General features: G+C 40.7%; 1 protein-coding gene and 1 long non-coding RNA gene across 4 annotated transcripts in view; one reads left to right on the top strand and one right to left on the bottom strand.

The window, feature by feature from the left end:
* Positions 1-564: 564 nt before the first annotated feature.
* LOC119719384 lies at positions 565-2,944 on the top strand. Its single transcript, XR_005269918.1, has 2 exons — positions 565-1,048; positions 1,841-2,944. It is a non-coding gene; the product is annotated as an uncharacterized LOC119719384 (long non-coding RNA).
* Positions 2,945-3,649: 705 nt separating this feature from the next.
* The window catches only part of LOC119719381 (unconventional myosin-X-like), a 60,720-nt gene continuing 39,489 nt past the window's right edge, over positions 3,650-24,880 (bottom strand). Inside the window, exons 22-45 of one of the 3 annotated variants that reach the window (XM_038188809.1) lie at positions 23,531-23,731; positions 20,550-20,637; positions 20,047-20,123; positions 19,825-19,883; positions 19,552-19,662; positions 18,821-18,919; positions 18,270-18,419; positions 17,815-17,900; positions 17,167-17,427; positions 15,524-15,733; positions 14,436-14,624; positions 13,273-13,430; positions 12,160-12,289; positions 11,356-11,456; positions 10,554-10,747; positions 9,488-9,608; positions 8,833-8,919; positions 8,459-8,719; positions 8,026-8,138; positions 7,517-7,628; positions 6,820-6,960; positions 6,509-6,705; positions 6,291-6,378; positions 3,650-5,712 (exon numbers count right to left, since the gene is read on the bottom strand). In XM_038188809.1, coding sequence (XP_038044737.1) covers positions 5,566-5,712; positions 6,291-6,378; positions 6,509-6,705; positions 6,820-6,960; positions 7,517-7,628; positions 8,026-8,138; positions 8,459-8,719; positions 8,833-8,919; positions 9,488-9,608; positions 10,554-10,747; positions 11,356-11,456; positions 12,160-12,289; positions 13,273-13,430; positions 14,436-14,624; positions 15,524-15,733; positions 17,167-17,427; positions 17,815-17,900; positions 18,270-18,419; positions 18,821-18,919; positions 19,552-19,662; positions 19,825-19,883; positions 20,047-20,123; positions 20,550-20,637; positions 23,531-23,731 — 3,381 coding nt within the window. In that variant the 3' untranslated portion in view covers positions 3,650-5,565. The remainder of the gene's footprint in view (positions 5,713-6,290; positions 6,379-6,508; positions 6,706-6,819; positions 6,961-7,516; positions 7,629-8,025; positions 8,139-8,458; positions 8,720-8,832; positions 8,920-9,487; positions 9,609-10,553; positions 10,748-11,355; positions 11,457-12,159; positions 12,290-13,272; positions 13,431-14,435; positions 14,625-15,523; positions 15,734-17,166; positions 17,428-17,814; positions 17,901-18,269; positions 18,420-18,820; positions 18,920-19,551; positions 19,663-19,824; positions 19,884-20,046; positions 20,124-20,549; positions 20,638-23,530; positions 23,732-24,880) is intronic. The other 2 variants (XM_038188810.1, XM_038188811.1) reach the window with 2 other exon arrangements.

The raw sequence follows: 24,880 nt of genomic DNA on the forward strand, positions 1-24,880 counted from the left end.
TTGGTTCAAAATTTTATTTTTTTCCAAATTCTCCCAAAATGTATTTTGAGCCAAATAAATATATTTGACATTTTTAAGCATCACTTGTTAGGCTAAGGTCCCAGAAGCAATTTTTAAAAGTTTGCAAGAAATTCACAATTTGGTTATTTCTGAGCCAAAATTATTTTATCAAAATGGTAAGGGGTTAGCCTTGCATTTTTATTAAAATCGAGTCAAAATTTGACCTTTTTCCAAATTGTCCCAACATGCAGTTGGAGCCATACTAAGTACATTTTGGCATTTTATAAGCTTCAATTTTGGTCCTTTGAACACAAAGCATATTTTTATTTTCAAGCAAATCAGAATTTTGATATATTTGAGCAAACAAATGTCTGAAATGGTGAGGGTTTAATATTGAATATTTATATTAAAACTTGGCCAAAATTGAGGACCCATATAGGTTTTTGTTCCATTTTATAGTTATATAATAAAAACCTCATTTTTTCAGCCAAAATTTAAATGGAGGGGGTTAACCTTGCATTTTTATTAAAATTTGTTCAAAATTTTATTTTTTTCCACATTCTCCCTAAATGCATTTTGAGCCAAATTTTTTTTTACATTATTATAATATTTTTTAATATTTTACATTTTTAAGCATTACTTGTTAGGCTAAGGTCCCAGAAGCAATTTTTGAAAGTTTGCAAGAAATTCACAATTTGGTTATTTCTGAGCCCAAAATTATTTATCAAAATGGTAAGGGGTTAGCCTTGCATTTTTATTAGAATTGGTTCAAAATTTTATTTTTCTCCAAATTCTCCCAAAATGCGTTTTGAGCCAAATTAATATATTTGACATTTTTAAGCATCACTCGTTATTCTAAGGTCCCAGAAGCAATTTTTAAAAGTTTGCAAAAAAATCACAATTTGGTCATTTCTGAGCCAAAATTATTTTATCAAAATGGTAAGGGGTTAGCCTTGCATTTTCATTAAAATCGAGTCAAAATTTTATTTTTCTCCAAATTCTCCCAAAATGCATTTTAAGCCAAATGAATATAATCGACATTTCTAAGGTCCCAGAAGCAATTTTTTAAAGTTTGCAAGAAATTCACAATTTGGTTATTTCTGAGCCAAAATTATTTAATCAAAATGGTAAGGGGTTAACCTTGCATTTTTATTAAAATCGAGTCAAAATTTTATTTTTCTCCAAATTCTCCCAAAATGCATTTTAAGCCAAATGAATATAATCAACATTTCTAAGGTCCCAGAAGCAATTTTTTAAAGTTTGCAAGAAATTCACAATTTGGTTATTTCTGAGCCAAAATTATTTAATCAAAATGGTAAGGGGTTAACCTTGCATTTTTATTAAAATCGAGTCAAAATTTTATTTTTCTCCACATTCTCCCAAAATGCATTTTGAGCCAAATTAATATATTTGTCATTTTTAAGCATCACTTTTTATTCTCAAGGTCCCAGAAGCAATTTTTAAAAGTTTGCAAAAAATTCACAATTTGGTCATTTCTGAGCCAAAATTATTTTATCAAAATGGTAAGGGGTTAGCCTTGCATTTTCATTAAAATCGAGTCAAAATTTTATTTTTCTCCAAATTCTCCCAAAATGCATTTTAAGCCAAATGAATATAATCGACATTTCTAAGGTCCCAGAAGCAATTTTTTAAAGTTTGCAAGAAATTCACAATTTGGTTATTTCTGAGCCAAAATTATTTAATCAAAATGGTAAGGGGTTAACCTTGCATTTTTATTAAAATCGAGTCAAAATTTTATTTTTCTCCACATTCTCCCAAAATGCATTTTGAGCCAAATTAATATATTTGTCATTTTTAAGCATCACTTTTTATTCTCAAGGTCCCAAAAGGAATTTTTAAAAGTTTGCAAGAAATTCACAATTTGGGTAATGTCTGAGCCAAAATTATTTTATCAAAATGGTAAGGGGTTAACCTTGCATTTGTATTAAAATTGGTTCAAAATTTTATTTTTTTTCCACATTCTCCCAAAATGCATTTTGAGCCAAATAAATATATTTGACATTTTTAAGCATCACTTGTTATTCTAAGTTCCCAGAAGCAATTTTTAAAAGTTTGCAAGAAATTCACAATTTGGTTATTTCTGAGCCAAAATTATTTTATCAAAATGGTAAGGGGTTAACCTTGCATTTTTATTGAAATTGGGTCAAAACTTTTCGTTATTTGAAATATACTCCAAAGACGCATTGTGAGCCCCAAAATATATATGTAGTTTGAATATAGTTTGACATATATTTTAGGCTACACCTAGTGGATTTTTATTATAAGTGGGTCAAAAGGTTAACCTTCAATGTTTCACTAAAAATTGATGCAAACTGACAATTCCGAGAATCTTTTAGAAATGGTGTTTTTTCTGCACAATTAACAACTATTGAACTTTGATAGTATGTTTTAAGACCCAGAAATAATTTTTGTTAAATTTTCGAGAAATCAAAATTTTATCATTTTTTTGAACCAAAATTAATCGTTGTTTTAATCAAGTTTCCACTCTATATAAAATATAATTAAGCGGTTTTCTACACCCAGCTCAAAAACAAAGAAAAAGTCCAATATATGACTACATGTAGGGGTTGCTTTTAAAAATAAAAAACCTAGATTAAAAGGGGTATTTTACGTAAATTTCATATTTTCAAAGTCTGTTGGTGAATGTTAATTTATAATTATTCGCCCTAACAAATAGGATGTGAAGAGAGCTATTTTTTATCAATAACAGTTGTAAAATTTCTTTCAAATGTACTCTATATCTGGTTAATATTTCAGAGAAAGTGCTTTTCATTTGCTGTATTATGGTAAAACTTTTTAAGAGTTAACACTCATTGTATAAACATTACATTGTTACGCATTGTAAATTCGATGTATATTTTGTACTGCAATTTTGTATCAAAATTCAGGAATAAATTTCAAAACCATGAAATGGCAAGTTGAATATGTTTGCAGTGTGACACTCTTGTCTTTATGTGCCCGTTATTAAATTTATTCATTATCAAGAAATTCACTTTAAAAGAAATGCATTTAATTTAGTAAATAACTCAATTTCCAGCAAATCTTAGTACAAGCTTATACTTCCCTCAAAACATGACTGATAAAATATTTAAGTATTAAGTATAAAGTATAAGTATTAAAGTATAAGTATCAACCATCCAGCTAATAAATTCCCAAGCCAGTCGATCAGCAGAAAACCTAAGTCCAAAGCTTCTACCCCTCAGCTTCCAACTCTCTCTGGAGACTAAGTCAGAACATCCTAAGGGTTTTAATTACCGGAATCCATACTTTTTTAAGAAAAACCCAGTGGTGTAGTGGTAAGAGTGTAAGGCTACATACCCAAGGGTTCCCGGTTCAAGTCCCACCCATGCACAATTTTGTCAGAAAACTTAGTATATATTTTAAAAAAAGTCTAAAAGCTCCTCAGGACCGCCCAGGACCTGAACCGGGGACCTCCCGGTTCGGATCCTGGGCGCATCCTACTGAGCCAACTGGCTCTTGAAGAATTTCGTTCGGACGTTATATATAAACCTTAGGTTAACCTATGTCAAAAAAAATTAAAAATTACCCATGAGCACCTGGTATATTACCATGTCATAAATATTCATCATATGTAAATGAGGGGGAAAAAAGGACCAGGATGCCAGTATTTCTTTCAAAAGAGTTGTTCTTTTTATTAGTAGCAAACCAGGTAATATTTGTACATTTTTTGTTACAGTACATTTCTTATGGTATATTGCATCAAGTGGTTAATACAGTATCTATACAGAAAGAAATTAAATACAAAAAAGGAAAGACTACAAAATGGTACTTGCCCCATCCGCCTCCCCCCCCCCCCCCCGAAAAAAAATGTGTACCTGAGATAAACATTCAAAAGATTGAAGTCTTTAACCAATGATGAATCCTCTTTTTGATCAATAAGCAAAATATAACATTATTTACAGCTTTTTGCCGTGCATTATGCATGTACACACATCTAATTTTATTTGTCACAGCATAATTGCGCACAATTCTAGTTATGACAATGTTCACATAAATTCACTTCCCCAAAGTCTTTCAGCTTAACAACTTTATCCATCGATAATTGACATCTAATTACATAGGGCTTTAAAATACATCTAGAACCCTGCCAAACTTGAACTGAAAATAGAAATATTTTCTTCATGATTTTTCATTTTTGAACTACAATTACTCTACTGAACATGATCCGCTGTGCACAGCAAAGCAGTGACGTAATAGATTTCTCCTCTGATCTACAGCATTTTTAAACGAAAAAATGTTTAATACAGAACTGACATAATAGCACCAGTAAACACAGAATGCAAGGCATCATGGAAATTTTGTTTTGTTTTTTCAATGACACCAGGAAAGCAAGAGGAAGCATGAACTGAGAACATTGTACAAATATACATTTTCAAGTACTTTTAGTCTGAATCGGACTTAGAAATGGAAAATTTGTACACTCGGGTAACAAAAATGAATTAAATTTACCAAAAAAATAAAATGTGCTTGAAAATTCAGAAAGCTCCCCCCCCCCTAAAAAAAAAAACCCTGAAAAAATGTACAGTAATAAACACTAATAAATGCCTGCCAATTAATAATAAAATGCTGTTTGCTTGTTTGTTTGGATTTTCTGGACAGCCATTTAGATTTGGTGGAATGCTGTACATTATCAAGAAAATGTCGGTAAGCCTCGTAATGAACACACATTTGTGACACACGCATAAATCGTATACCTCTCTAGCTTAGCAGGCAGGGCGTTAAAAAAAAAGATGAAAAAGTGTCAAAAAACTGAAATGACAACTTGAGAAATTATTTTAAACATTTCAGCATGTGAACTTAATAAAATCTCATCATGAAATCTTATCTGCTGTGGATTAGTTAATTAGAAAAACGCTTCCCCAAATTCTTCACATTTTTCTTCATTAGTAATTATTTCTCTTTTTGGGAGTAAATTACAAAGAATTCCGTGTGTACACGATTAGTATAATTACATGTAAAAGGAAAAAAAAGCTTTTCCATTTAAGACATTTCCACATCACTTCTTTTACACTTGGACCACATTGTGAAAAACTTAATAATAAATATTGTGTCTTAACAAAAAAAAGGGATCGTATCACTCATATGCTTAAGTACGATGGCACATGGTTTCGGTTTTATACAAAGTTAACAATGCATCCTTAAGCATCACAAATGACAACACTAAAAAATGGTTCCCTGAGCGAAGGGAAAAATGCTGCAAATAATTTCCAATCGTTGATGCATGTCAAAATACAGGGTGTTAAAAATAAAATTAAATGTCACTACACCATGGTAACACTCTTAAATTCAAGAAGCGCAGAAGCGACCCAACAAATAAAAAAATTAATTCACCGTTTCCCACATAAAATAATACTCTAAAAGCAAACAAACTTGAAAAAGATCTGAACGTTTCCATCAAGTTTCACGTACAGCCTTTGTTATGTTCGATATATATGTTTCAATCAATATACAAATTCTATACTGCAGGGTTTTGAAATATTGTCGTTATAGTATTTTATTACAAGCAGATTTATTACAGTTTCATCAAAAATATGTTTCATTTACTGCCGAGTCTGTCATGTTGCCGTTGGTCTTGTGCGGTATACTGCCGTTGTTAATGCTCACCAAGCTCTGCCGTTTCCTCACGATCTCGTTGATGTAGGCCTTCATCAACTTGGCAATCTCAAAGACCTGGGGAAGCAGCAAAGAGGCAATCACATGTTAGTTACAAGACATCATATGTCAATTACATTGCATCACATGTGCATCACATGTGCACCACATGTGCACCACATGTGCACCACATGTGCACCACATGTGCACCACATGTGCATCACATGTACATCACGTGTGTATCACATGTGCATCACATGTGCATCACATGTGCATCACATGTAAATAACATGTACACATATGCATCACATGTAAATAACATGTACACATATGCATCACATGTACATCATATCACATCACATGTATGTCACATGTACATCACAAGACAGGTACGTGTCATTTTACATTCCAGCTACATGTCCATCATGTGTCTATCAAAATGTCAATAATCAGGTCAATCACATGCCATTAACAATCTCACTCTTCACATGACAGAAATACATGCAATTACCTGCTCAAGGACAAAAAATTGAAGACTTCCAAATAGGGACAGAATGTACATGCAGATGGATACAGAAGACAGACTTTTTTAGGGAGGGGTAGATTCAGGCAAACTGAAGCAATGTTTTATAAAATTCAGAAATCAAATTCAGTACCTGATTGGTTTCAAAGGAGAGCTCATGCCGTCTGCCTTCCACCACAATCTTGTACTCGTTGGGGATAGGCGCTCCGAAAGACAGGATCCTGAAAGATAAATCAAGACAGATGAAAAATAAGTCCGTTTGTATGCGAAGCTGGAAAGTCTACCACACATCCCACCTGCAGCCAACTATCCAATCCAAAAGCCAAACAACCTAGCCTGGTAGCCACTCACTTTTCATAGGTGACCTCCTCGATGGGATTGGGCTCTCCCTGTTTGTGGATGGCCACCATGCTAGCGCTGACAGCTAGCCACAGGTTGGGCGGGAATCGGCCGTCGGTGCTCTCCACCTCGAAGAGACGCGCTCCGTAGTACTTCCATTGTTGAATGACGCTCATGTAGGACTCCTGGGCTTTCTCGGGACTCATACCCTGAAGGGGAAAAAATTAACAAACTCATCAACAATCCAGTTTGTTTACAAGATGCAACATTTCTGTCACACTGCTAGTTCTTTCCAGAATTTGCTTCCAGAGCTCATTTTGTACCTTGAGGGTCTTCCACTTCTCAATGACCAGCGTGGTTGTGGCTGAGATGTCATCTGCGTACACCGAATCCAGGATGGAGTCATCTGACGCCGACTTCTGCAATTTCTTCAGAGTCTTTTCACCGAGGCCCCTCAGGGTTCCCTTTATAAAGAGAACGAAGTGTCTTAGGGAGTGGAGTAATCTATATTTTTTCTTTCTAATAATCAGTTTCAAGTTTTTTGGCCTGGAGGTATGTTTTGGAGGTATGTTTTGGAGGAATGTTTGAGAGGTACGTTCCAGATCTGAGTGGAGAGGTTCCATTTCTAAGAAGCCAGGTTCTAGAACTGATTGGACACGTTCCAGAACTCCTAAATGGGCAATTTATGGACCTGAATGGACAACTTCTTGTTCTGAGTAGATAAGTTCTAGATCCAAGGTGGTCGGTTCCAGATCTGAGTGGAGAGGTTCCAGATCTGAGTGAAGAGGTTCCAGATCTAAGAGGCCTGGTTCTGGAAATAATTGGACAGATTTGAGAACTTAATGGACAACTTCTGGACCTGAGCAGGTAAGGTCTAGATGCGAGTGGCTAAGTTCCATATCTGAGTGGCTAAGTTCCACATCTGACAGGACAGGTTCCAAAAATGTAAAGACCGGTTCTAGAACTGAAAAGGAAGGTTCTAGTCCCATGTGGACAAGTTCCTGAAGTAGACTGACTTACAGAGATGATGTTCTCTTTGCGTTGTTTCATGGGGAACCCGGCGTGGTCTATCTCTTCCTTCTTTGGCTGGCTCTTGAGCTTGTCGATTGGGTAGGCTTCACTCAAGTCACGTCTGAAAGTACAAATATCCACAATAATGATCACATTTGAATTCCTTCTTTTCTTTTGGAAGGGGTTGGTTAAGAAGGACCAATATTTATTTGGCAAACCCTTCCATTGATAACACACACAAAAAACATACCCAATGTTGCAGTGATGAGATGAATAAATTCCTAGTTATTCATGGATTGAACGCATTGATTTAAACCAAGGACGGAAGAAAAATACCTACAATCCACGTGGAGTTTTCATAACCCATGTATCCCTGTACCGCCCCAAAACGCCTTGCCTGTAACTCCTACCTACACCAGCCAAAGCTGCCTGATCCCTGTATGGTTTTGTGATTTTATCAAGGATAAAATACACTGTAGTAAACTGTAAACCGAGGGAGAAATATAAGAGATTCTTACATCCAGTCGTTCTGCACGTAGTCTCCCCGAATGAACTGGGTGCGCAAGGCGGCCAGGTAGACCAGCTTCTCTGGAGTCGTGGGGAAGAAGCCACGAATGACATCCTCACAGGCCTAGGAGAGAAAAAACGTTGGAAGTTGTTAGCTCCCAATTCTACTAGGGTCGCCCTGAGTTGCTCTAACAATATTTTGGTTGAGCATGACTCTGGCAGGCCTGGCTACGGACGGTGTAAATTTTGTGGGGCGCTGTGGTCACATGCCGTGTAACATGGGTTCAAAGCCTGGCGGGAAAGATGGTGCTTGTGTTCTTGGGCAAGATACTTTACTACGATTGCCTCCCTCCACCCAGGAGTATAAATGGGTACCTGTGAAGGTCGAGACCAAATTGCGATTATCTGGAGTTGCTGCACAAAAATTGTCTCATTCCCGCTTACCTCCTCATACATGAAGCTGTACTCGATGCTTCCCTGGGCCACATCCTTGGTGTCCAGGAAGCAGAAGAGCTTGAAGAAGAGCTGCCAGGGCTTGCCGCGGTCACTCAGCCCCCGGGCCTTGTAGCGCTCAAACTTGGCGATGACGTCGGCGATGACTGTCCGGTCCTCGATGGCCTTCTCCACGTGGCCGCTGCGCTCGTACAGGGCAAAGCGGTTGTGGCACTTATCCAAACCCATGCCCTTGACCAGCGTGTGGACCACCTGGACGCAGAAAACAAAACACGTTGATCACAACAGGGAATTCTCATAAGACTGTGATAAATGACACGACTCAAGCTGGTAGATTTTTTTCCATCGAATGAATAGCAACTAACCTGTCCAGCCGTTGTAGCCGAGTTGATGTTGATCTGGCAGGAGCCCTCTCCATGACAGAAAACCGTAGCGCTCATCTCGCGTCGACCCTTCAAACAGTCAAATCAACAGTAAGCATAATAATTAATGGTTGGTCATTCAAGCAGGCTTCCCAGCGCTTTATGAAAACAAAACTTTTCCTTTCATTGCCTTTAAAAACGAGGTTGCTTGGAAGACAAGAGGTGGTTGGAGTAGAGCTACTGATTTACTGATGATACACAGGCAACTTCCTGACAAGTGGTTCCTTTGTGATGAGCCAGAGCACGGTGCAGAAGCCTGGTGGGTTTAATCCAGGCTCGATCGGTTCCATCCAAAGTCCCAATCCCTTGGACATACTGGGTGGGCTCAACCCCAAATCGTCTGGGGAGGAATTCTAATTTGAGGGCTGGCCTAAGTCAATGGACACAAGTTGGACACATGGCACAAGACGCGCAAATGCCAAACTGGCGAAAACCTTTCCCTTCTGGGTCACCGTCAAATTCCTCAAGTTTTCCCTGATTTTTTTTGTTTCCCAAAATGGCTGGGAACCTTTTACATGATTCTAAAACAATTCTTGAGACTGGGATGAAGCCAAAGCTCAAGTGAAGTAGAGTTTTAGGAAATGTTGAATGGACTCACCAGGATGGCAATGACCTCTGACCTGGAGGGGGCAAAGTCCCTTGACCTGGTCCTCTTCAGAGCCTCGATGGCAAACTCTGCATAGCGGGCTGTCTGGGTGTCAGGGTACAACTCAATTTGCCTACACGGAAAAAATCACCATCAAGCTTACTTTCAATAATATGAATATGCATGATACCTTGGTTCTAAAACTGAATATGCATGAGACCCGATCACAAACCCGTTTGTAAGTGTGACGTCAGTTCAGTCTAAACCATGCCCACTGCCCATTAAGTAGCATTGGAACTATTGGAAGCTAACGCAACTTGAGTGTTTATCCAATAGGCGCTAACAATCCTTTTCCTGCCCATCTACCTTTTCATGTGGAAGCGTGTGTATCTGAGGATGTTCCTACTGGGTAGGAAGCTGCTGCACAGACAGGCCAGGATCTGCCAGTTACCTACCTTTTCATGTGGAAGCGTGTATATCTGAGGATGTTCCTACTGGGTAGGAAGCTGTTGCACAGACAGGCCAGGATCTGCCAGTTACCTACCTTTTCATGTGGAAGCGTGTATATCTGAGGATGTTCCTACTGGGCAGGAAGCTGCTGCACAGACAGGCCAGGATCTGCCAGTTACCTACCTTTTCATGTGGAAGCGTGTGTATCTGAGGATGTTCCTACTGGGCAGGAAGCTGCTGCACAGACAGGCCAGGATCTGCCAGTTACCTACCTTTTCATGTGGAAGCGTGTGTATCTGAGGATGTTCCTACTGGGCAGGAAGCTGCTGCACAGACAGGCCAGGATCTGCCAGTTACCTACCTTTTCATGTGGAAGCGTGTGTATCTGAGGATGTTCCTACTGGGCAGGAAGCTGCTGCACAGACAGGCCAGGATCTGCCAGTTACCTACCTTTTCATGTGGAAGCGTGTGTATCTGAGGATGTTCCTACTGGGTAGGAAGCTGCTGCACAGACAGGCCAGGATCTGCCAGTTACCTACCTTTTCATGTGGAAGCGTGTGTATCTGAGGATGTTCCTACTGGGCAGGAAGCTGCTGCACAGACAGGCCAGGATCTGCCAGTTACCTACCTTTTCATGTGGAAGCGTGTGTATCTGAGGATGTTCCTACTGGGTAGGAAGCTGCTGCACAGACAGGCCAGGATCTGCCAGTTGCGTAGGTTGCCCAGGCTGTCCGGGTCTGGTACCCCGGTTGTCTGCTTGATGATCTGACAGTAAACCTCGTCCCGCAGGGGCTTCAGATCGTGACACGTCTGCAAGATGCCCTGATGTTCAAAGAAAAACAAAACAGGACAAATTGTACTCCTTGTTGGCTTCTTTACACAGCATTTCTTTCACAAGTTAAAATATTGGTTCACCATGTTACTCTCAAAGATCCGTCAAAAATCCACCAGGACAATTTTTGCAGCATTTTGCAGGAATACGAAGAATCAAACCACTGTTTGCAATTAACTGTGCTCGGTTCTGGAAGATTTGGAGGATTAAAAATGCTTCCTGGTTAAAAATGGCAATGGATTTAAGGTTCCTGTCACAGGTAAATATTCCAATAAAATCTGGTGATGGTGATAAAAACTGCTGATCAAATTTAACAACAAGTGAAACTAACACTGTTTGTAATATATTATAACCCGATTTAACTCAGTTCAATATATTAACCTGATAAGAACAATAACTGTAAAGATTATTACCAAGTATACGTCAATTATCTACAGATATATCGAAAATTACAATGCTTTCCTTACACTTTACAGTCTCTACCCGTCACTGGATTACTAGTAATAACACATGTACCATTAACCAGGATTAATATCTTGAGTCGAAACTGTTCACTAGTTAACCAGGGCTGGTTATGATTAGTTCTGCAGGCATTTACCTGGATGACTGGCATGGGATCTGGGAGATTCTCCGAGCCAAGCAGGGAGTTGAAGACCTTCACCGATTCGTCGTTGAGCGTTGTGTAACCCTTCTCTTGGTCTATGAGGCCAAAAAAACCGGGGGAAGAATTTATCATTCAGTTGATTCTTGATAAAACAAGACACACAAGCCTTGTGAAGCAGGCCCAAGTAGTTCAGAGTGGCTATGCATTGGAGGTCTTTTCATGCATCTGTACACAACGGTCTGGACTTGGCCCATTTTAGGAAAAATCCTACATGATAGCACTGCCCGACTCTCTTCATCAGCCAACAACCAGGCTAAATCACAAGTGACGCTCAGTCAGTGAGTCGACCGTTAATTTCAGGGATGAAAAATAGTCATTTTCATTTCTGTACCCAGGGTATGCCAATACTTTTAAAACCTGGTTGCCACAATATTTAGGTCACTTTTTTTTTCATCAACTTGGGGAGTCGGGTTGGCATAGCGGTATTTTCCACCGCCTTCCACCGCTGTGACCCGGGTTCGAATCCCGCCTGGGCCAATATGTGGATTGGGTTTTCAGTCCCTACCTGATTCCGTGGGTTTTCCCCAGAATATTCTTCTGGGCTTTTCCTCCCGCCTCTAAAACTGTAACTTCTTCTCATTGTCTTCTCTCCACAGGTTTCTTCAGGCTTGCGAGCTACAGTGCCAAGGGCGCTTTTGAGGAATCCTTGGTTTCATTACCAGAAATGATTAATAATAATAATAAGAATAATAAGAAAGGTAAACCGTGAATTGACACCGGTCATTGCTGCCGACTTACTGGAACTGACGATCATGCCGTAGGGTAGAGGCAGGAGGGGGGCCTTGAGTGGGTGGGGCGTGTTGCGCAGGATGGGATTCAACCGGAAGATGCGCTCGATGCTCGTCAGATCACCAGCTATCGCCGACTCCTGGGAAAAAATATAATCATCACAAAGGTTTTATTTTGGCACATTCAAAGGGAAACATAGTAGCGAAAAAAAACTGGCAGACTGCTAATGTAGCCTAGAGTGCCGATAAGCCTTTGGGAGATTGCGAGTTCAATTCCTACTCATGTTAATTTCCTTATTAACCTTAACTCCCTAGGCTTTTTTGCTAGGATGTAGCCTCAATCCTGCAAAATCCTCCAACTGGCCTCGTGGAAAAATAGCATATATAGCCTCAATCCTGCAAATTCCTCCATTATTTCTTGAAAATGGTCCGTGGAGGGCTGACCACTGCCTGAATCCTGCAAAATCCTGCGGCAGTGACTGTCAATATGTTGAGGCTTGGCCAGTGACATCCTGGAGCAGTATGGAGGATTTCAAGCATAATCCAGGCCTATATTTATGCACGGCTGAGCAAAACCAACACAATGTCCGGCCCAAGACCTTGACAGAGTGCATCCTACGAAATCAGTATGCACTTTTGCCATGAAACCTCAATCCTCCAAATTCCTCCACTTTGGCAAAGAGGATTTTGAAGGATTCAGGGCGGTTAGGGTTAAACCTTAATCAGTAAGCATCTGTACTGATGATGTCACACTCTGTTTATACATGTGTGCTTTCCTATGGGAGCCTTGTGGGAACGACGGTTTCGTAACCCCATAGAAAAGCGCACACGTAAACAAAGTGTGACGTCATCAGTACAGAGGCTCATTCAATCGTTATTAATTATTGCCTGCTATCACCTATTTCTCAAATTAAAAAAAATCAAATCTGGTTTTATTTTGGTATATTGAAACGGAAATCAAGAAGAACTTTTTTTTGGGGGGGGGGACCACCAACATCAGGCTGGATAGCTCAGTTGGAAGAGCTCTGATGCGGTAATCCGAAGATCCAAAGTTCAAACCCCGCTCCAGGCAATTTCTTTGTTCAACCTTATTAAAAAATGCAACCCGAGTACAAGTTCTCACCTTTATTTCCCTGATGAGTATCTGGAAGGGCGTCTCCAGTTTGGGTTTGCAGTCGATGACGTCCTGGATGGCGTAGGTCCACTTCCAGGCATCATCGTAAGACACGGTGTACAGATTGAAAGAACAGTTGCGCCCATGCACCACAAACTTCCAGTATCCTACAAAACGGTTATCATTTGAAAATTACAATCACCAAAAGGGAAGTTGATGCAACTTTTTAAGGAATACATTTTCTATACCTTCCCCCAAATGAAACCCACAAGAACTCAACATCTGGCTGATCAGATGTTTCAAAACAGTGCCCTTGTGTTTTGAAAAGAATTGAAATGCTATCTGACAAAGTCTCTTTCGTAGGCTTGGAATACATAGGAGAAGAGAGTCCTCGTAGATAAATGGTAAACAAATTATCAAAGGAGAGAAAATATTAAAAGCTTAAACGTTGGGGACTACACAAAATGACAGGAGAAACAGACACAACATGATTTTTTTTTTCAAGGATGTTTGTTTTTAAAAGATATTGAAGCGGGGTTGAAATGGGTTCAGGATTACATGCAAGAAGTGTAATTGTTAGTGCAGTTAGTTTATGTGTGGTTGGGAAGGAATATGCACGGACCAAAAGTAAATAAACCAAGTAAAGAAGAGAATACAAACTAATGATAAGCTACTTATTTTCAGGGATAAAGCAGGTAAAACTGTTTTGTACTGAGACCAAACATGAGAAAAAGCTACGCCTAAAATTAATCAAGCAAGGATATACTAATTTTAGTTTGTATGAATATGCATGTATTACGCATATATGCAAATCATAATTAGGTTGGGCATGTTGGGTAGCAAAATTATGTAGGATTAATTAACAGACATTGAACGAGGGAGTTATCATGCATAATAAATTAGACATCACCAGGCAATACATGGCTGTGTCAGAATAACTTGGCTACAACTAAAAATTGCATATGCGCCTATGGAGGCGGCTGCAGCCACCTCTCATAGACCTGTGTGTTATTTCCAGTCATAGCCAAGTTAATCGGATGCGGCTTATCAGTATACCACTGGAGACAAGAGGGGAAGGCGGGTTTATGCATGCAAATTAGCATCAACTGGCTCATCATGCATAATTCATTAGTTGATCATTAGGGGCGGAGCTTCCCGGCCAGCATACGTACCCTCGCGATCTAGTCTACTTAATCGCTTACTAGACCGCATAAGCGTGGAAACAAGACTATTGGAACGTCTACGCAAAGTGTTGGAGTTGGACTGGGCGGGGCTAGATGGGGGCGTGGCCTTGTCGCCATTGGACTGGATGGGCGTGTCAATGGGCATGACACCATTTGATAAGATGTTACCCAGACTACCTAGAATATGAGGAGCAATGGTTTTGGGAAGGCAACGGGTGCAAAAAAAGGGGTGGAGTTAAAAAAAATGGTAATTAGAATATTACCGTGAATATTAATGTGCAATCAAAAACAAATTGTGTTGCATTTATTACATGTATATATAGTTATTCTTTGTTTATATGACAATTAATTTGCACTGAAAGTATAAAACACAAATTACTGATGCATGAAATGATTTGTAGTATGTAGTAGTGTATATTCATGTAACTATACTTTAAAAAAAAACATTTAAATGCTCGATCCTGTGAATAGAGATATCAACATGCAAACGACTTTATAAATACATGTACATCAAAAAATAAAATAAAAAAAAATCGTCACAAATTGCTATACAATCCTTAAAATGACATGTATTTCATTTATGTAACAGAGAAAGATTTCCAAAATAAAAATTATCAGTTCATGTTCTCTACTTCTTGAAATATTCTGCCAAGGAGCCCACATCAAACTCCTTTATACTAAAACGATTATCACTTTGAAATATGAACACATTACAGCACTTGAAAAAAAAGTCCACTTCACAAAAACAGTCATATCATCACAGGCAACAAATCAAGCGTCAAATCACCAAGAATAACATCGTCATTCTGAACCAGCTAAAAACTCTTGAAGAACCATAACCTCAGAAAGAGAAATGATAATCGCAGGAACCATCATTCTAAAATGAGAAAACCCTCATACATGCATTCCAATTTCAAATATCACACTCAAAATCATGCATATTCATATCCTGATAATTTATTCATGACTACGACATTCACTAATCATGCAGGCATAACGGAATGTTGTCGGTGCGACATTCAAGAGATCCACGGTGCAAAAATGACAACACGCATTCGACATTCTTTCAATCTTACCCCTGCGTTTTTTCTTTTTATTGCGGATCAGCGTTCCTACCAGGCTATTAGTGCTGGCTTTGAAATTGAGGTAGTTCAAGTTGAGGCTTTGGGTGGAGCCATTGTGGGTGGGGCTAGTTTGGGTGGGAAAACTGATATATTGGACGGGGCTCTTTTTACGGCTCTTTTTATGGCTCGGGGAACTCGGGGCGGACACGGGCGGTGGGCAGGCTTGAAACAGGCAAAAGGGAAAAAAAACGGGTAGGAATGGGAGAAATGCAAATTTAGTATCATATGCAAATTTGGTTAAATGGTATCCGGTGAACACACTGGTGCACATCACCCAAGTCAGTGCAAAGATTAAATGTGCATTTAATCAATGAAGAATCTGCAATCGGGTATTTGGAGGAGTGGTATTGAATTGAGGTATAAAGATGGGTAAAGGAACGGGTGGGCTATAGGCTTGGGTGGGCTATAGGCTTGGGTGGGTTCGCCTCAGGTTGGGCTGGGCTGGGCTTGGGATGGGCTCGGCCAAGATTGGCTGGGGCTTGGACAAGGTGCCCATGTGGGGTTGGGGTGTAGTGGGGATGGGCTGCTCTAGGCTGGACTTGGACGAGTTGGGTTGGGTTTGAGATGGGCTGGGTGGGCTGGGGTAGACTGGGCTGCGCTAGGTTGGGCTGCGCTGCGATGGGATGGGATGGGCTGGGCTGGGCTGGGATGGGCTGGGCTGAAATGGAATGGGTTGAGGCTGGGCTGGGTTGAGGCTGGGCTGGGTTGAATTGGGCTTGGGCTGGGCTTAGATTTGGACTGGGCATAGATTTGGACTGGGGCTTAGGGTGGAAGGAGGTGGGCTGGGGATTGGGTGGGGGTTTTGGAAAGATTTGGGAGGGGTTTGGTGTAAGGAATACGATGGTGGTTAGTAGTGCCACTTCTCTGTTCCAATGCAAAAATTCAAGACTCAAGGAAGAAGTCATCCCTGTGAGAAACTGCAAACACACAGCATACATTCTACAGGCTGATTTATATAGAACAGTTTGCTAGAAAATGTTTTAATTATTTGTAAAGGCTATGAACCATTCATATCATTATGTAATTTGGCACAAACGTCATAGAAGGATTCATGTTTCCAATCCCCTTAAATATCAATTCCCTAGGGCAAATTAGGCTCAATCAAAAAAAAATTCCTCTTAAATGTCCTCCCGAAGGCAAGTTATACTCCACCCCCAAAAAACTCTCCCTCAAGGAAATATGACTCCACCCATAAAAACATTTCTTCCGCCAGACCAAATTAGACTATACCCTCCTCTCACAAGCTCCTCTCTATGGGCAAAGTTGACTCCACCCACAAAGAGGAACTCCCCCAAGGTAGTTAGACTCCTACGACAAAAAGAAACTCCTCCCAAGGAAATTGGAATCCTACAACTAAAAGAAACTCCTCCCCCATGGCAAATTAGACTCCACCCTACTCCCACAAACTCCTCCCCTATAGCCAGATTAAACACCTCCCACAAAAAGAAGCTCCTCCTGAGGGCAAATTCAAATCCACACTCTAAGAGAAACTCCTCACCATGGCAAATAAGACTCCACCCACAAAAAGAAACTCCCCCCCCTCCATGACAAATAAGAACTCCACCCATAACAAGAAACTCCTCCCCCAGGCCCACCTTCTTCCTTGAATATCTTCTCGTCGGGCAGCGTGACGGAGCACAGGCTGTTCAAGGCGATAGCGCCCATCTTCTGCTGCAGCTCCACGCTGCGGTAGACCTCCAGCGAGTTGGCGGTCAGGACAAAGTAGCGCTTCTTGCGGCTGCCTGTGGAGACGCGGGCCAGGGTGCCCGTGGAGGCGCTCTCCTTGGTCAGCCAGCCGCTCAGGAGGATGTCCTCTTGCTTGTGGGTGCGCTTGCCCTTGTGGTACTGGGTCAGAGCTGGTGATTGGTGGGGAGAAGGGGGAGGGAAGGCGGATTTGAAGATGAATAGCCACAAACAGTGCTTAGGTTTGCAAAAGTCCATATCCATACCATTGCGATCTAGGGTAAAGGACTAAATGACAATTGATTTGTTTCAATGTTTTTCTAAAGACTCTTTTTTTTTCCCGTCAATATTTGTCCTAATTGATGAACAAGTGTTTTATGTCTAGCCAGTTTATGTCTAGCCTAGTCCTTAAAATTTTTTCAAATTTTGTTCTTATGATTTTTCCAGGGTGTTAAGATTTGTTAAAAATGTATGCTCTATTAATGTTTGTTTGAGCTTTTAAAGTTTAACTTATTACTTTTTTTTAATTTGAAAAAAAAAAAAATTCTTTTAATTATTACCTGCCAGCCAATTGTTCATGCCGACTGGAGTCTCTCCCTGAAGGTTGATGACCCTCTCAGCTGTGATAATGGCAAAACAGTTAGGCCTGGAGAAAAAAACCCAAAAACACTACTAGGTAGGATATGCTGTGAGATTTGATGGCAGTCTGCTCAGTCATTCATATATACCTATGATACCTTAGCTGTGAAAACATAAAACATTACTCTAAGCTCAAACTCAGCTCCTATATTTGGGGTTTCGATCAAGTCAAACACAAATCAAATCAGAAGGAAGAGTTGGTGAACAATGACTTTGTCACATTCCGTTTGCAGATCCTTTCACCTCATTTGAAACCGGGAGACCAGTCATAAGTTATCGAGACTTGGCTTGAGATTGAACAATTGTGATTACTAATGCAGATTTAATGACAACTTGGTATATTTCAGCACCGACGACCAAGTTAGAAATGACTTACTTCTCGGTGATATTGACGGGGACCACCGAGTCGATGATGGCGACGTCCAGCGACCCGATGGCATTCTTGGGGTTAGCCTCCTCATCGTGCATCAGCTTCAGCTCGAAGTCCTGCGAGTTCTTGACCCGAGTCAGGATGCTGTACCACTCACTTAAACAACAAAAATCAACAAAATTTAGATTTATTACCAACATCCATTCTTCATCAAGACGAATCTTGATGAACTCTTTAGGGGTGTGTCCCAAACTCAGTGCATTCCTATTCGTAACACATTGCTCCTTATATGGAAGTTGGCACTTTTCTGGATGAAATAGCTTCTTTTTTTTTTAAATTTACTTAAAGAAGATGACTCGGTTCATTGCTTTGTTGAAGATTCAAGTCTAGAATTTTTCGAACAGAACTTTTATGACTTTTATCAGATGACAGCAAAGTAAGAGGGATATTTACTGCACCAGGAGTGTCACGATGTGACAGACATGACGCATTACAAATCTCCGTTATTATTATCACACTTAGGAGAAAAAGTCCAGCTAGTTCATGAAAATCCATACCTGCAGTCATCAGCCGACTCTGCCACCAAGTGGTACGTCCTGTCGTCAGTTTCAACGTCAATGGAATTTTCTCGACCATAGCTGCTGTCACTTATTTTTCTGTGTAGTAGAGTAAAATGATTTGAAAGACATGATCAACCATCCCCCCACATTTGTCTTACAACCACTGCAAAAAAAATCATAACAGTCAAACTTGAACCTTTTCACCGTAATAACTGCTGGTCTGGGTTTCTTTAATAACAACTTTGCGCCGGGATTTTTTTTCGCTGAAAACTTTGTTTTTCGCAAAACGCAACATTTTCCAGCCAACTTCTGATATACACCCAAACGCCACAAATACTGATTCGCAAGAGTCATTTCAACAGTATTTGTACGATATTTCTTGCCGAAACCTCATATGTTTCAATACTCCGGGGTGTGAACTGGAGCAACGGCCAATTCAAGATCAACACACAGTCCGACTCCACAGACTTTGTGCGTGTGTGTACAAAAGACACGAGGGATTAGCATGTTTAGACATCACCCGAGGCGAGCTGAGGCCATCTTAACATTTTAACCCATCGGCCGTGCTGTGCACAAAAACAGCCAGTGCGTGGTATTACGTCCTCGGACGCGAAATGGTTAACCCAACTTTTTTCATACACCACAAGTTTGAAATACTGGAGACCCCCCCCCCAAAAAAACCAGCTTTCAGGAAGTTTGAGGAGAAAAATGGAAAATTGTGTTCTTACTTGGATGCCTTGACATCAATCCTGCCCAGGAGTTTGGCGTTATTGCTGTCGGACTCGTAGTACGATAAATTAGTGTCTTTCAGGACAAAGAAGCGCTTTCTCCAGTTTCGTCTGAAACAAAATTGACCCAACTCAAGTTAGAGAATTGAAGTTTCTGAACACAGATTTCAACCACATAACATGAAAAACTAAACTTTGAATGTACATAGCTGTCAAAATTTGAAATCATGTAAAACAACCAAACTTAAATATGAAAAAGGCATCACTGCCCACCTTGACAGGGTACCAGTTCCCCCTCCTTTCTTCATCAGCCAGCCAGACTTGAGAGCCTCCTGTTGAATGGTAACCAGTGAAAAAAGTATTGAAAACATACAACCCGCATACATTTTGGTACAGTGGAAAACATACCGTATGTCAAACAATATAGATGTAAATTGAACAATCTCTAGTTTCTTATTCATTTTTTCAACGCTTATTTTTCTCTGGTGAGTTTACCTGTTTGGTCTTGAACCACATGAGCGTCTCGTCTCTCAACACAAACCATCGCTTCTTCCAAGAGTTCACCATTCCTCCTAAAGAAACGAGTAAATCACACGAAAAAAAAACCCAACAAATTATATGCCAATTGATATTGCGAGGGTCAGATTCAAATGATTTTTAATTATCAAATAATCTTATGATATGCCTTACTCTTTTGGATGCAGATAAAATAAAATGTTGCAAATAATTTTGAAGACACATTTGCATTTCAGCTTAGACTGTAAACCAAGTTCTTATCAAATTACAACTCTACAATTCTGCCTATTACATTTCTGAAACATGAAAATATTGTCTTCCGAGAATTATTATACAAACTTCAAAAATGCACCTCCATCATCTCAAGATATAAGTTAGGTCCTCAAAATTGTTTTTTTTTTTAAGCCTATCGTCCATTAGTCAAGGACACCTCCTGGGCCCCTCCCCTTCTAAACTCATTAGCTCCGCCCTCTCTCCCTTACCTGTCTTCATCTGGAGGAAGCCTTCAAAGTAGTGAGTGTCATCGGACTTCTTAGATGCGTTCTCATCGTCCTCTTCCGAGTCGTCAATCTTAGATGGAGGACAGAACAGAGAAGAGGTTAGCAGTAATAAGGATGAAGCTCGGAGGTAAACTTCCCAAGAACTGCCAAGCACAGAATTGCCCTAAGCGCCGAAACAAATTCTTGCCAAGCACAAAACTGGTCACCGGCTAAAATGTCATGCAGTGCTTAGTGCCTGCGACTGGTAATCTGCTTGTTCTTGATGAGAATTGCAAACTTGCTAAGGACGTGGCTGCAGCCACTTCGCATGGACCTGTGTGTAATTTCAAGCCGTAGCCACGTAATTCGGACATACATGTAGCCTAAGCAATATTGTCTGCTCAGCATCTTCATGAAACTTCACAGAGTGCAAAATATTGTTAAGCAGATTTATGCCTTATATGCTTAAGGAGAGAATGCAAACTCCAACAGGCGGTAACTTAAGGTTTACCTCAAAGGTTGTTTGGCATTGAACAGGGTTTTATGTGGTAACTTCAGGGTAAAACCTGGGGTTACCCCTTGTTTAATTTTGCATTCTTCCCTAACCAAAATCAGCTGAGAACTATAGAAACGTGGAAGATAGGTCACACGGCAAATTGGGGAATCCGATAGCAAGTTCCTTGTGTGCAAGTTATCCGGTTCGTTAGTGTGGCGTCATCTCAATTCAATCATGCGTACTTCATACAGTGTAGCATAGCAGGAATGGAATCGGAAGTTAATGCACATTGAGCGTTTATCCAATGGGCGCTAGTTATCAGTGGTGCGCACGCGTGTATGACGTTTTTACCAACGAACCGGATAATGCAATTGTGTTTAGCAGATACGCCAAAACCAACCGCCATTGAACAGGATATTACAGCACGGGAGAATCACCGTTGGAAAAAAGGTGTAACGGTAAATTGGGCAAAATAAATGGACAACATTGTGCAAAATATACTGCTGCACAGACAGCAAAATGATCAGAAAAGAACAAAGAAATGAGCAAAGAACAGAAAAAGTCACAGAGCTTGACTAAAAAGAATCGCTCTGTACTGTTTACATGTAAACGGACATTTTCAATCAGAATATTCAAGCACTTCTTGAAGATCAAAATGACACAAAACTGAAAAATGGCATACAAGCAATATGTTGTCAAGCAAGCAAAAAAATGTTTTAACTGAAAACACAAATATTCAATTAAAGAGACAATTATGAAAGACAATTAAGAGCACAGATTTACACTGTATATGTAAATACCAAAAAACGAAAAATAAATATGATCATTATTTATTAATCTTCTGCTTACATCTAATTCCGCTGGCTGGAAAAAGAATTTAAAACGATAGATGCATTTAGGATGGAATTGATTGTAAGAAAAACACAAGTATATAAATACAGTCATTAAAACTGCAAATAAACAAACTTTTTCCCCCCCAAATAACATTGAAATTAAAAATAGGTGAAGTCTTGTCAAAACGACGTGAAATCAAACAGATGTTGAATGTTAATAAACAGAAATTAGTAAAATGCAACAGAAACAATGATATTTAAATGATTATAAATGCAATTTTGAAAATGTTAGAAGTCAAAGGTCACACGCACACACACACACGAAGGTGTTAAGAACCCGACTTACCTGTTCCAAAGCCGAGTAAAAGTCATGTGACTCCTGAGCTGCAAGCTAGGCAGCAGAGATGGCAGAAGAAAGAGGACACAGACATAAGACAAGTCACACGGGCAGATGGGGAGGGGGAAGGGTAGGGGAAGGGGAAGGGTAGGGCAGGCTGTGATACATGTACATGTAGCTATGAAATTAACAACTAGTTTTGTTAACGAATTTCAGGGGTGAACAAATCACACAAGAAAAAAATAGGGGAGGGGAATATGTAGTGGGGTAGGGGAGAGGGTAGTGGGTGGGGGTAGGGGGTAGGGGGAAGGGGATAGGAGAAAGGGGATAGCGGGTGGGGGATAGGGGGTAGGGGATAGAGGGTGGGGGTAGGGGGTAGGGGATAAAGGGTTGGGGTAGGGGGTAGGGGGTAGAGGGTAGCAGGTAGGGGGTTGTGGGTAGCGGGTGGGGGGTAGGGGTAGAGGGTAGGGGGCAGGGGGTGGGAGTAGGGGGAAGGGGTAGGGGGAAGGGAGTAGGGGGTAGGGGGTAGGGGGTAGGGTGTAGGGGGTAGTGGGTAGGGTGTAGGGTCAAGGGGAGGAGGGGATTGAGGGAGTTGAGGGCAGGGGTTTGAGGGAGTTTAGAGGGGGGGGGGGGGTTGAGAGGGGGGGGGTGAAGGGGTTGGGCTAAATGTACGTGTACACCAGTGAGTTTACATCTGGGTTACACCAAAGGTGGATTTCAGGAGAGGTTCAAGTGTAATTCAATCACTCTCACAACAAGGAAAAACACACTACACATACTGACTATGCAGAGGACAAACAATAGAGTAGGAAGGATGTTTAAAAATAGATTTTTCAGGGAATCAACGACCTATCACGTGCACATTCACACAGAACCGATACAAAACACTGTTTCACGTTTGGCATAATTCAAGCGAATCAATGAGTGCCATAATTCTGTCCACAGTAATAAACTCCGTTTTTGACTAGCTCTACCAAAAAGCTATCTTATCAAGGAACATTTAACCAATGTAAGGAGCTTCTTGGGTCCAGACTACAGAGTGAAGTCGCATCACTAGTAAACAAAATGCACTTTTTTGGGGGCCACATGAACATTTTCCATGCCTTATGACTTTCTGGTTCCCAAACTTCAGTTAAGCCAGTCGCGGACCAGTTTAACCTATTACTCCCTGTACTGCCCCAAACCACCCTGCCTGTTACTCCCTGTACTGCCCCAAACCACCCTGCCTGTTACTCCCTGTACTGCCCCAAACCAACCCCAGCATTCTTACGCTTTTATGGATCCATCTAGGAATGATGGAAAACTATCGCTGACATACCTGTGCGATGGAGTGATCGAACTCGTGCATGATCTGTCTCTCGGCGCGTTCCAGCTGCTCGGCTCGGAGCCGGTCCAGTTCCTGCTGGTGGCTCTCAACCTCCTCCAGGAGACGGCGTTCCTCTTCCTCGATCCGCAGCTTCTCTTGCTCCTCGGCGAGCTTCCTGGCTTCCTCTTCCAAGGCTAGACGCTGCTCCTCTGCCTGATCAGACACAGAGGATAAAGTATGTTTAGTTTTTTTAATTTTTGGAGGCTAGGAGTATGATCGCTTGACGGTGGAGAAGAGAAGAGCTGTGATCAGTTCTTTACAAGTCAGAGACATCAGGGGTGAAAATGTAACATTAAACAGGTAGTAACACAAGGTTAACCTCGAGGTTTTTACAAGGTATTACAGGGTACCTCGGGTTCACCTCCGAGTTACCACTTGTTCAATGTTGCTTTCTTCCCTCGATGGGCTACAAGTTTTTTCGCAGGTAATTTTAACCTCAAGGTTTTTACGAGGTATTACAGGGTACCTCGGGTTCACCTCCGAGTTACCACTTGTTCAATGTTGCTTTCTTCCCTCGGTGGGCTCCAAGTTTTTTCGCAGGTAATTTTAACCTCAAGGTTTTTAAGAGGTATTACAGGGTACCTCGGGTTCACCTCCGAGTTACCACTTGCTCAATGTTGCTTTCTTCCCTCGGTGGGCTCTAAGTTTTTCACAGGTAATTATAACCTCAAGGTTTTTACGAGGTATTACAGGGTACCTTGGGTTCACCTCCGAGTTACCACTTGCTCAATGTTGCTTTCTTCCCTCGGTGGGCTCCAAGTTTTTTCGCAGGTAATTTTAACCTCAAGGTTTTTACAAAGTATTACAGGGTACCTCGGGTTCACCTCCGAGTTACCACTTGTTCAATGTTGCTTTCTTCCCTCGGTGGGCTCCAAGTTTTTCGCAGGAAATTTGAAATAAAACTAAATGGTTCCACTTAGTAATTTCGGGAAATCCTGTAGTTGCAGGACTAACATTCCAGACAAGTTAACCATAAGTCATATTGCAAGTCAAGTCAGTGAAAAACATATTCAAATAAACTTCAACAACCTCTGTTATTGAACATCCGCCGTTTCTTGTCACCCAAACTTGAAACCGACTTGTCATGTAATCGGTTAAAAGTAAAATCCTATTTACAGGAACATTGACTGGACACATTGTAATTGCTTAAAAGAATGGTACTCGTTTCACGTGGGAACATGTGGTATATTATAATCATTGTATAGCTTCAGAGAAAGACCCTTACAGTGTTCCTGATGGCTTATTTTGGATTAGTTTTTGTTCGCGTCGGGGGAGACAACATCATCAAAGCACCACGGCTGG

This window comes from Patiria miniata, unplaced genomic scaffold, assembly GCF_015706575.1.
Source record: "Patiria miniata isolate m_02_andy unplaced genomic scaffold, ASM1570657v1 HiC_scaffold_8, whole genome shotgun sequence".
In the NCBI taxonomy this organism is placed as follows: domain Eukaryota; kingdom Metazoa; phylum Echinodermata; class Asteroidea; order Valvatida; family Asterinidae; genus Patiria; species Patiria miniata.